The sequence below is a fragment of the Olea europaea genome, unplaced genomic scaffold (assembly GCF_002742605.1).
Source record: "Olea europaea var. sylvestris unplaced genomic scaffold, O_europaea_v1 scaffold1628, whole genome shotgun sequence".
Classification (NCBI taxonomy): Eukaryota; Viridiplantae; Streptophyta; class Magnoliopsida; order Lamiales; family Oleaceae; genus Olea; species Olea europaea.
The window spans coordinates 81985-92923 of NW_019233922.1; the positions used below are offsets into that span (position 1 = coordinate 81985).

The 10939-nt window shown below is 31.0% G+C and overlaps 1 protein-coding gene and 1 long non-coding RNA gene across 2 annotated transcripts in view; one reads left to right on the forward strand and one right to left on the reverse strand.

The window, feature by feature from the left end:
• LOC111377228 (alcohol dehydrogenase-like 3) overlaps positions 1-3476 on the forward strand; it is a 10940-nt gene extending 7464 nt beyond the window's left edge. Inside the window, exons 5-10 of the mRNA XM_023000289.1 lie at positions 773-855; positions 2014-2089; positions 2456-2517; positions 2696-2791; positions 2993-3154; positions 3258-3476. Of these exons, the coding sequence (XP_022856057.1) occupies positions 773-855; positions 2014-2089; positions 2456-2517; positions 2696-2791; positions 2993-3154; positions 3258-3368 (590 nt within the window). The 3' untranslated portion in view covers positions 3369-3476. The remainder of the gene's footprint in view (positions 1-772; positions 856-2013; positions 2090-2455; positions 2518-2695; positions 2792-2992; positions 3155-3257) is intronic.
• A 4058-nt stretch (positions 3477-7534) lies between these two features.
• Positions 7535-8913, reverse strand: LOC111377234. Its single transcript, XR_002699681.1, has 3 exons — positions 8682-8913; positions 8051-8558; positions 7535-7693 (listed from the first exon to the last, which is right to left on the reverse strand). It is a non-coding gene; the product is annotated as an uncharacterized LOC111377234 (long non-coding RNA).
• Between the last annotated feature and the right edge of the window lie 2026 nt (positions 8914-10939).

Consider the following 10939-nt stretch of genomic DNA (forward strand, 5'->3'; position numbering starts at 1 on the left):
ATCTATAACCATAAATAATATGCTAAACAATTCTCAAATTCAACAATAATGAATCCAAATAGTTAGATTTGAAAATCTTAAAAAAAAAAAAAAAATTGCAGAAATTTAAATTTCACATAACATCATGGAAGATCCATAACAATAACAAAAAAAAATACTAAATTATTTCAATTTCTCAAAGATTTCAACAATGGATGGCTCTGATACCACTTGTTGCATAAATTTGAAAGGAACCATATTCATAAAATCCTTTCATAAAATCATAAATTCCATGTTGAAATCAAAGAGACAACAAAAAGTGCGGAAACATACCTTGATCCATGAATCTTACTACTTTAATTGGGTTTTGATCTTCCAATTGATACGTGATTCTCCTTCCTTTTGGTTTTCTTCAAAGTCTCTGTTGATGGGGATGCAGAGATATTTTCCAAAGAAAATCACGTTCAAATTGGGGACCATAACCACTTTTAAAAATAACTGCTATTGGCAGTTATTAACTTTAAGTTATTTCAAATCGGTCCCTCATCAATTCAAAATAACACCTTCTGGTCTCTACACTTTAATCCCATAAAATTTAATACCCATTAGTCCAAAATTAAATCCAATGGATCACTTTATCGACTATATTTACTTTAAAATAGCACCACACATTCTAATAAATGTACATGTGTGGCCCCTAAGTTGGAATTTTTTTTTTTTCCAACAATAAATACTATATCTAGAGTGGTTTTAACAAGAAGGAAAAATGAATGAAATAACTCATATGATGCAGGTGTTGGAGCCGTATGGAATACTGCCAAAGTGAAACCTGGTTCGAGTGTAGCCTTTTTTGGTCTAGGCGCTGTGGGGTTGGCGGTGAGTCTACTAGTACTCCAGAAAATAAAACAAACATTTTTATTTAATTGATACTCGAAAAAAATAAAGCGAAAAAATACAAAACTTTGAAGGGGGAGGTACGACCTTCCATATTCGTATAACGCATGCATCTGATTAAGCTTTATAAGATGCTAGACTCAATAAAGTTGAAGAAACGAAATTAAAGTAACGTGATCGATGGGACAAGAGATTGGTTGTTACTGCAGCTATATTTAATGCAACCAAAACTTGGCCCCGGCCCATTCACCTTTTCATTTTTTTTCTGTCTCTCTCATTTTCAAACACACAATCTTCCATAAAATAATATTAAACACAAATCAAAAAAATTTCATTCCTTCTCAACAACACATTTTTAAAAAAAATATTACTCTGACCATTAAAATTTGAAAAGAATAGGACGAAACACGGGCTAAATTGATGTCTAATCTTGATCTTAAGACAACTGGCGATTTAATGGTCCCCAACTAAGCAATGTTTCTCTAAAGGTGCACATTAATGTTGTTTAACTCCTTATAATTAATGTTTCCTTCCCGATTGTCTAAACCTAGCAACCCACGGATGAAAAAATCAATTTCTTAGACTTTGTTTGATTTTCAAAGTGCATTTTTTCTCTCTTTTTTTAACCATACATTCTTCATTAAAATAATATTACATTTAAATCAAAAACTTTTCTTTATTTTTCATCCATACATTCTGTTAGACAGCAACCTTCCATTTCTGTTCCCAATTCTCATAAAAGTACTAGCAATGTTGATTGATATTAGCAATGATGAAGGCTCCAAATCTGCCATATTTCCAGCATAGCAATATGATTATCTGTAGGAATTCTTTACTGTAATTTTGCTACATTAGAGAACGTGAATGTTTCAAATATATAAATATTGCTCCTATAAATATGTAGTAAGCATATGGCTTTGGTATGATTTACCAAGCCCTTCTTATCATTTCTTTCACATTCTCCATCAATTTACTATTTTAAAATTCATTTTTCCAACAAAATGGGTGTCAAACTCCCTCCTAGTAGGGAAAGTGATAGGACCATATGGACTATTAATGTCGATAATTTTTCTCAAATATGTACACATTGTTGAAAATGAGATGCAAAAGTCTAGTTTGACATGAATCAAGATTTTGCAGGTTGTGGAAGGTGCACGAGCCATGGGAGCATCTAAAATAATAGGAGTTGATGTCAACCCTGCTAAGCTAGCTAAAGGTATAAAACAAAATTACGGAAAACTATACATGTTAGGAACAATGCTATAGGTATAGGAAAATTTTCACCGAAATCATATAGATGGACACTTGATAGATCGGCATTGGAAGATGACAAAAAAAAGCCATGCAGGTATTGTCAACACAGCATGTGTATGGTTTCTGTATGTTTTTCGACTTGGGGAAAAACTGAGTTTATTTATAGACTTTGTTTCATAAGCTGAGTATAAATTATGAGGAAAGCTTTGGCTAGATGTAAATGCAAGTAAATGTATAGAATCTAAGTATCTAACTCCCACTATTTTTTCTGTCCTCAGTGTACGCATATATATTTAAGTCAATATTAATTCTGTCTCATTATGAACAGGTCAAAAAATTGGGCTCACTGATTTCATAAACCCAAAGCTTTTAGATAAGCCGGTGCATGAGGTTAGCATTTGTATTTAATTAACAAATCAGACAAATTTATTTCACTTTTTTCATTTTGTTTTTCAAGTTTCTGCTAAAACATAGCTCACAGCAAATACAAGAATGTCCATTTCCCACAAATTAAAGCTACTGCATTTGAACTTTCATTGACATTACTTAGTAAATATGGTGGATGCAGAAAGTTAAAGACATTGCAAAAGGTGGTGTGGACTATAGCTTTGAGTGTGCAGGAAACTTAGACGTGCTACGGGAAGCCTTTCTATCCAGCCACGATGTAAGATTATGATTCTCAAGCTGTTTATGTATATCTCAAAGTACGTACATTGTATGGACATATTTAAATTTGGGAAATTCGATGCGTCGCCTTAAAGTATATAGTCCATCTTATCAAATAAGTCGTAAGTGTAACATATTAATGAGTCCCCTCTTGTCGTACTTGTGCTTACCATATCCAGATCCACTCTTGTTATTGCAGGGTTGGGGATTGACAGTAGTTTTAGGGGTTCATCCATCCCCAAGTCTTCTCCCTTTACATCCAATGGAGCTTTTCGATGGCCGAAAAATCGTGGCATCAACCTTTGGCGACTTCAAGGGCAAGTCTCAACTGCCTGATTTTGCTAAACAGTGCATGGATGGGGTGAGTTTTTCACTACCATTCAAATTCCATGTGATTCTTGTTCGTCCTCTTTGGAGTTGATACATATATACTATAGGATACTTAAATAGTTCTAGTTTTTCAGGTGGGTAAATTGGATGAGTTCATCTCTCATGAACTGCCTTTTGAGAAGATAAATGACGCTTTCCAGCTACTTATTGAGGGGAAATCATTGAGGTGTCTTCTTCATCTTTGAAATGTAATTTGTCCATCGAGCAGATATATTCATCTACAGAATCATATTTATAGTTTTATTTGTGTTTTTTATGTATTCAAGATTATGGGATCATATATATGTTCTTTTGCTTTATAAAAAAGTTTTTAATTACTCTAGAATTTACTAATTTGTTCCCGTTTGGCGTAGATTAAATAGTATATTAAAATTCAAGTCAAAATCAACAATTAATTTTAACAATACATTTCGTAAGATCCATAACTTTTCAATAACACATTTTATCAACTTTTATAAAAAATTAGTGGTCAATTTTTGTGTTTTAGTTTTTATTTTTTTGATAGATTAACCTAAGTGGCACGTAGGGATTTAAACGAGTTGGGTCGAGCCGGCTCGCTAGTCTAGAGTTTCAGCTTGGGCTCGGCCCGATTAAAATGACCGAGCTTTTTTGCGGGCTCAAGTCGGGTCTAGCCAAAAAAATAGGCTCGGCCCGAGCCGGGCAGGCTCGTTCCCTCTCCCCCCTCCCCTCCTCACAGGCCAGTTCGGACAAAGCCTGTGTCTCCAAAATGGGGCTCGACCCGAGCTTAGGCTCGGGTCTACCGAGCCCTGAGCCGAGTCACGGACGGCCCGAGCCGACGAGCCCGATTGCCATTCCTAGTGGCATGTTTTATTGATAACAAAGAAAACGGCACTAAGAGGACGCAGGCCTAAGTGCCGAACTTGGAAAAAGGAAAAGAAAATAAAAGAATTTGTTGTGTCTGATGATGAAGCATAGTACAATGTAAAAATAATGGATACATAATATATCCCATGCTACAAGAATTCCTTCCGGAGTTTATTCAAATTGATTGATGTTGGTCCTATGATGCAATAAATGTGAAAGATGTGAAGGTTATTTGATACAAAGTATGTAATAATACGAGTAAGTTGCTACTTCCAAATAAACTCAAAAATTTTCTTAACTATTATAATTCAATGAGTCGTGTCCATCATCTTTATCAAATACCTAATGTGAGGTTAAATTGATCGCGGGTTAAACTTCAATGAACACATATTATTGGTAATTTTCTCAAGATCATTTTTTTTTCTATTCGTACATAGCATATTTAAAGATGTAAAAATCATACCCCATATTATATGAAAATTAAACCATGGTTAAGGGTGGGTGCGGGTCGGTTCGGTAACCAAAATTTTCGGGTATCTAGTAAATGGAACCGTCGGGTCCAAATATAATTATGGAACCGTTCGGGTTCGGTTCCGTACGGTTCAGTTCGGTTCTGTTCGGTTTTGTACTATAATTAAATTTTTTAACATTTATAACAACATTACATAAATACAACTAATGATATATTCAGTGGTTTTGGAATGCCATAGAATAGTACACTACCTTGTTCAAATGATCGATGCGGTTAAAGTTTCGGTCGGCGCAGGTCGCAACTTCGATCGGAGGTCACAACATTTACCGACGATTGTATAGGTTTGGAAATGTCAGCGAGGCTGCGAGAGTGAGTGCAAGAGTCGAGACAACGTTATGGACTTTAGTGTAGGTGTTTAGAGTTATTTAGTGGATTGGATCTTGTTGGGCTAAGAAATGAAACAATAAAATGGGTAATTGGGCCAAAAATTTAAAAATTAGAAATGAAACAAATTATTGGGCCAAAAATTTGGATTTAGAAATTGTTAATTTGTTAATTTGTTTAGAAAAAATTAAAATTAAAATAATTTGATTTACTCAATATAAAAAAAATTAGAAATATTCAGTTCTTCGGTTCTTGGTCTAGAACCGAGAATCGAACCGTACTCGTCGGTTCTCAATTCAGATACCTGTTCGGGTATTTAATTTGACAAGAATCGTCGAGTTCGGTTCAGTTCGGTTCGAGAGATTTGCCTAGCCCTAATTGTCATCTTTTTTTATTGTTCGTTACTTTTTTTTTTATTTATGTCAATTTTTAGTGACATGTATCTTTTTTTAATAAAAGTGACATTGTATGTCAATTTTTAGTAAAAAGTATCACTTAACTTTACACAATATTTTTTACTTTTAAAACATCTTTCATATGATTTTTTAAAAGACCTCTAAATTTAAGAGCATTTCTGTAAGTTGCACTTGGAAGAATTCGTAGGTAAGACAAAAATGAAACACAAAAATCACAGCCACTAGATATTAAGCGAGGCAAGCCTTGAGCGCCAGTCGATCAGTGATTTGGTCATACGATTCTTTTCGCTTACGAGCTCGTTGGCTCCTGGCAAAGCAAATTGATTAACCTAATTGAGAGAAATATACCATTTCAATAAAAATAAATACAAAAATTGACCACACGTTTGTTAAGTGAGTTGGGTCGTGCTCGGCTCGTTCAATAAACGAGCACAAAGTCGATATCTATAGTGAGTCTAAAGCAAGTTAGCTCACTTCATTTAGTGTGTGTTTAAGTCACATTATTTTGAAAGAATGTATTTTGGAATAGTAAATTAATGGAGAATGTGTGGTTAAAAAATGAGAAATTTTTTTGAATTTGTATATAATATTATTTTATTGAATAATGTGTTGTTGAAATGATATCAAATCACTATTCAAAAATGTATTTTTTGAAAGAATGCAGCTCAAACAGTGTCAATCAAGGACTGAGCAAAATCTTAGTTCAATTATAATAAGTTAACTATATAATTAATATCGAACAATTAATCAAAAAACTAGTCAATTAAACCAAAATTTGAGAACCGAGTTTTCCCATTGCAAAAAATTTGGTTATAAGAAAATACTGAATACCCGTGTTGGCTTACCAAGTTGATCATGATATGATCTAGTGCTTTCTAGGACAGATTGTGGCTTCAACTGGGGTATTTCTGTGAGTTCTCAGAGATTCGTATTCACATATATGAGAATTATATAAGAAGAAGAATAATCTTTGATTCCTTTTTGAAGAAGAAGAACTAGCTTTTTTTTGAGTAATATATACATAATAGAAAGGTTGCCCAGGAGATTAGCAACCCATTTTCCTAATTTTCAACCCATATAACTCTTCAATATCCATTTCTTTAGTCACATAATTGATATACTTTCAAATTGTGATTTCAATGAAGCAAACTTATTCAATACAATTCTAATATGGGATTGATAAGCTCCAATAAAACACACTTATTAATATTACTAGTCTTTGTCAAGTGTGTTGCACGAATTTTGTATTTATTGTATTTTCATTAGCTTGTAAATTGTAGATTTTTCTGTTGAAGATCAAAATTGCCACTTTGTAACTGTAGGATTATGTTGTTGAATAAAACAGTTTCTTAAACAGTACATTTAATAGCAAATTGGTTCAATAATTTATTCAACAGCATAAAATTGAACATTTATGCCTAGAAAATTAATAGTTTCTTAAGAATGAAAAGCAAACTTTTTAAAATAAGAAAAAAAATTCACAGAAATACTCAATTACAATCAACAAGATCAAATATTAATTAATTCAGTTATATCCCTATTATATAAAAAGGAAAATCTGGAATGAAAAGCAAACTTTTTAAAATAAGAAAAAAAATCACAGAAATACTCAATTACAATTAGCAAGATCAAATATTAATCAATTCAGTTATATCCCTACTATATAAAAAGAAGAATGTGGAGTTATTGTAGAAGTAAACAGTGAATTGTTCGATTTTATTTAATTCAGTGATAAAATTGATGAAAGTTGCTTATTTGGTAATGATTTTGATATGAGACATGTTAATTTAACAGGACGTTGTATCATGAAAGTGTTAAAATGAAAAATACGTTTTTTAACCTGTATCCACAACGCATGGTCATAACTCTCGTTTTACCTTTTTCGAGCTAGGATGCCACGCAAAGATTACGTAAAATACCAATTATTACTTGTTATGACTACCAACTAAGCATTACTGTGATTTTTTTTTCAAATTTTTATTTTTTTAGATAATTAGTGATAAATGTGACTTGTTATTCATAATGCACTGTCAAAACCCTTATTTACCTTTTCCATATTTATTGTGCCACCTAACGATTTCTCGAAATGTCATGAATTATTACTTATTATGATTATCAATTAAACAATTTCTGTCAAATTTGAAAACAACCGATTACTAAATATAAGAGAGTTACAAAATTTGAAATTAATAAATTGAAATTCAATCAATGCAATAAAATTTACCCAATAATGGGAAGAGATTTTTGATAGCTTCAAAGAATATTTCAACACTTTATTAAAGGAACTTCACAGCCAGAGTCCACAAGAAAATGTCTTGTAAAACAAATGATTGGGGGTATGCCCAAAAACTTCTCTTTTATTGCTTTCACTACCCTTTGACAGTCCCTTCATATTTCTTCTCAGCTTATCCACCTGCACATGTTTTTCAATTTATAAACATAAACATATAAATATAAATAGCCCAGTTTTCTTTAGATAAAATAAATAAATATTCAAACTAAGCACAAAAAATACATGGAAGGATACATGCTATTGGGAGCTTTCAAAAGTAAAGGGAAATGCATAGCTTTCTCTCTCTAAGCTCTTAATATGCATTTTGTTTTGGGTCTAGAAATGAACAAAGGGCTTCATGAATGCAAATTTGCTGAAAAAGGGATAAACAAAATGTCATGAGATCAAATCTCGTAATATTCATTTTTCCACATAAATTTAAACATCATTATTCGTTCATCAAATGGCAATGGAAATAAGTAGAGAACTTGTTCATACATTGGTGGACTAATTTTTGCTTATCTGACTTAAAGCAGAGCTCTCTTGAACTATATCGTAACATGTAGTGATGGAGAAGCTCGATTCAGCTAGTTCCTGCAACTCCTTCGCAGAATTATCATCCAATAACACTCGAAGTTTCTCTAACCGGTGCTGTAATACACACACTTTCTTATTGAAATTACTACAATTTCGAAACTCATGGCCTTTAGCTGTGGAACTCTTTGTTAACTCCTCTAGCTTTTCTACTAAATCTTCAACCTCTTCCTCCAACACTGCACTCACACTCTTCCCTTCAAAAATCTTATTTCTTCCCTAAAAATTAACAGGGAATCAAAAATAAGTACATAATATGCAAATATCACTCGTTTCTTACCAATTAATCCATATAACCCCAACCCCTAAAAATCCCACTAAGTATAATCAAATTCCAGCTCAAGAAATTACGGTCCCCCAAAATAACTTTAGAAAATAATCGGCTTCAAGTAGCTTCTATTCACATTATAAACTGCAGCAAAAACAAAGAAAAGAAAAATCCAAAATAATTGTGAGAGTCTGTGTATGAGGTTAAGAGGGGCTATCAATAATAGTCAATAGTTGAAGAAGGGTAAAGGAATATGCTACTGCACACCTTTATAAAGTGGGGAAGCTTTTGCCTTTTTTATTTTGGTTTTAACAAGAATTGCTATATGGGCTTGCTTTCTCATCATCATCTTCTGTTGCTGTTCATTACTACTGTCCGAATGCTTTTTGGTGTTGGGTTCTTGCAAATCTGATTGATTCGAGTCATATATGTAAGGAAAATTGAATACATGCAGTCTTAAAATCAATACACACGAATAATATGTTTTAAATAAGTTCAAATTTATCAAAAGATTTTTTTTTTTTGTATATGGAGATGGATCCCCCTGTGATACATGGAGATGTGAAGCTGAGCAATGGTTGCTTGATTCTGAGTTTAGAGCTAAGCTTTCGGATTTTGGTTTGGCAAAATTGAAGCTTGAGGGTGATGGGGTTGATTTGTATAGCAAAAATTCCTGCCATGTGTTCGATTGGCATTTTTAGGCGTTGCCCATTATAATTACTCCAAATTACAGTCTTTGAAGGCGACGGAGATGAAGAAGAAGGCACAAGCAGCAGATGAGGAGGCTAGAAAATTGTTGGAAGAAAGAAAAGAAGGTGGAATGGAGAAGAAGGGAGATGCATCGGTGTACTTGGAAAATTATTGAGTTAGGGAAGACACCACATCTCCGTGTGCACGGAGTCTGCACTCTCCATGCACGGACAGAGTGCACTCCATGTACAGAGAGTCGTACTCTCCGTGTACGAAGATTGCACTCTCTCGAATTTTTTTTCCTCTTTTTCTTTAAGCTAAGTAAGGTTGCTCGTTTTTTTACAAAATTTTGGTCAAATTTAATTGAAAACATACTAATGAACAAAAAAGGGGAAAAAAAAGGAAATGAAAATTAATATGACACAATAAAAGGATATACATAGCTACAATACAACTAAACACTTCACATATGAACAGTGAAGATGTACTATAAATGCGGAGTAAAAAGGGATTAAAAAAAAAGAAGAAGAAATGTCACTGTATCAAAACAACATGACGCCGTTTTTACTTCTTGATGAAAAAAAAAAGAATTTACTATAGTGAGATAAAATGGAACAATTCACTGTTCACTTCTATAATAACTCCACATTCTTCTTTTTAAAAAAACTAGTCTTTGACACGTGCGTTGCACGAGTTTTGTATTTATTGTATTTTTATTAGCGTCAAAATTGTAGATTTTTCAAAACTGGTTGAAGATTCGAAATATTTGGTAAAATCTAATCGTTGGTTCATTACATTATCGTAGGATGCATGGAGATTTTTTTTCGTTTTTTATTTTTTATTTGTTTTGTTCATATTATAAATATTTTTTTTCGATTTAAAATCCTTTTTAATTTTTTTTTCTTTATGAAAAAACTTAATTTTTTTAATTTTAATTAAAAAATATTTATATGTTCTTTATTTAATCTTCGCAACATTCTTTTGTTTAATTTGTTTTGTTTTTATTATATATTATTTGAAGATTGTTTTTAAAAAAAAAATCTTCATATTATATATAATTTTTTGTTTGATTTAAAATTCTTTTTTCTTCATATTATAAAAAAACTAAATGATTTAACAAATTAAAGATATTAGCATCAAAATTGTAGATTTTTCAAATTGGTTGAAGATTTGAAATATTTGGTGAAGTCCAATCGTTAGGTTCATTGGATTATCGCAAGATGCATGAAGATTTCTTTTTCGTTTTTTTCCTCATTTATTTATTTATTTATTTCTTTTGTTTATATTATAAATATTTTTTTTAATTTAAAATCCTTTTTAATTCTTTTTTCTTTATGAAAAAACTTAATTTTTTTCAATTTTAATTAAATAATATTTATACGTTCTTTATTTAATTTACACAACATTCTTTTGTTTAATTTGTTTTGTTTTTATTATATATTTTTTAAAAATTGTTTTAAAAAAAATTTCTTTATATTATAAATAATTTTCTGTTCGATTTAAAATTCTTTTTTCTTCATATAATAAAAGAAATTAAATGATTTAACAAATTAAAAAAGAAAAAAATTGCAAGAAAAAAAAAGTTATTATAAATTTTTTAATTAAATTGAAATAATTAAAAATAAATTTTATTTAATTAAAATTTAAAAAATGATAAAATGAAAAGAATTTTAAATCGAAAAATATATTATTTATAATACAAAGTAATTTTTAAAAAAATATAATAAACATAAAACAAATTAAAAAAAAGTTATGAGAATTAAATGAAGAATATATTAATATTATTTAATCAAAATTAAAAAAATTAAATTTTATCATAACGAAAAAGAAATTAA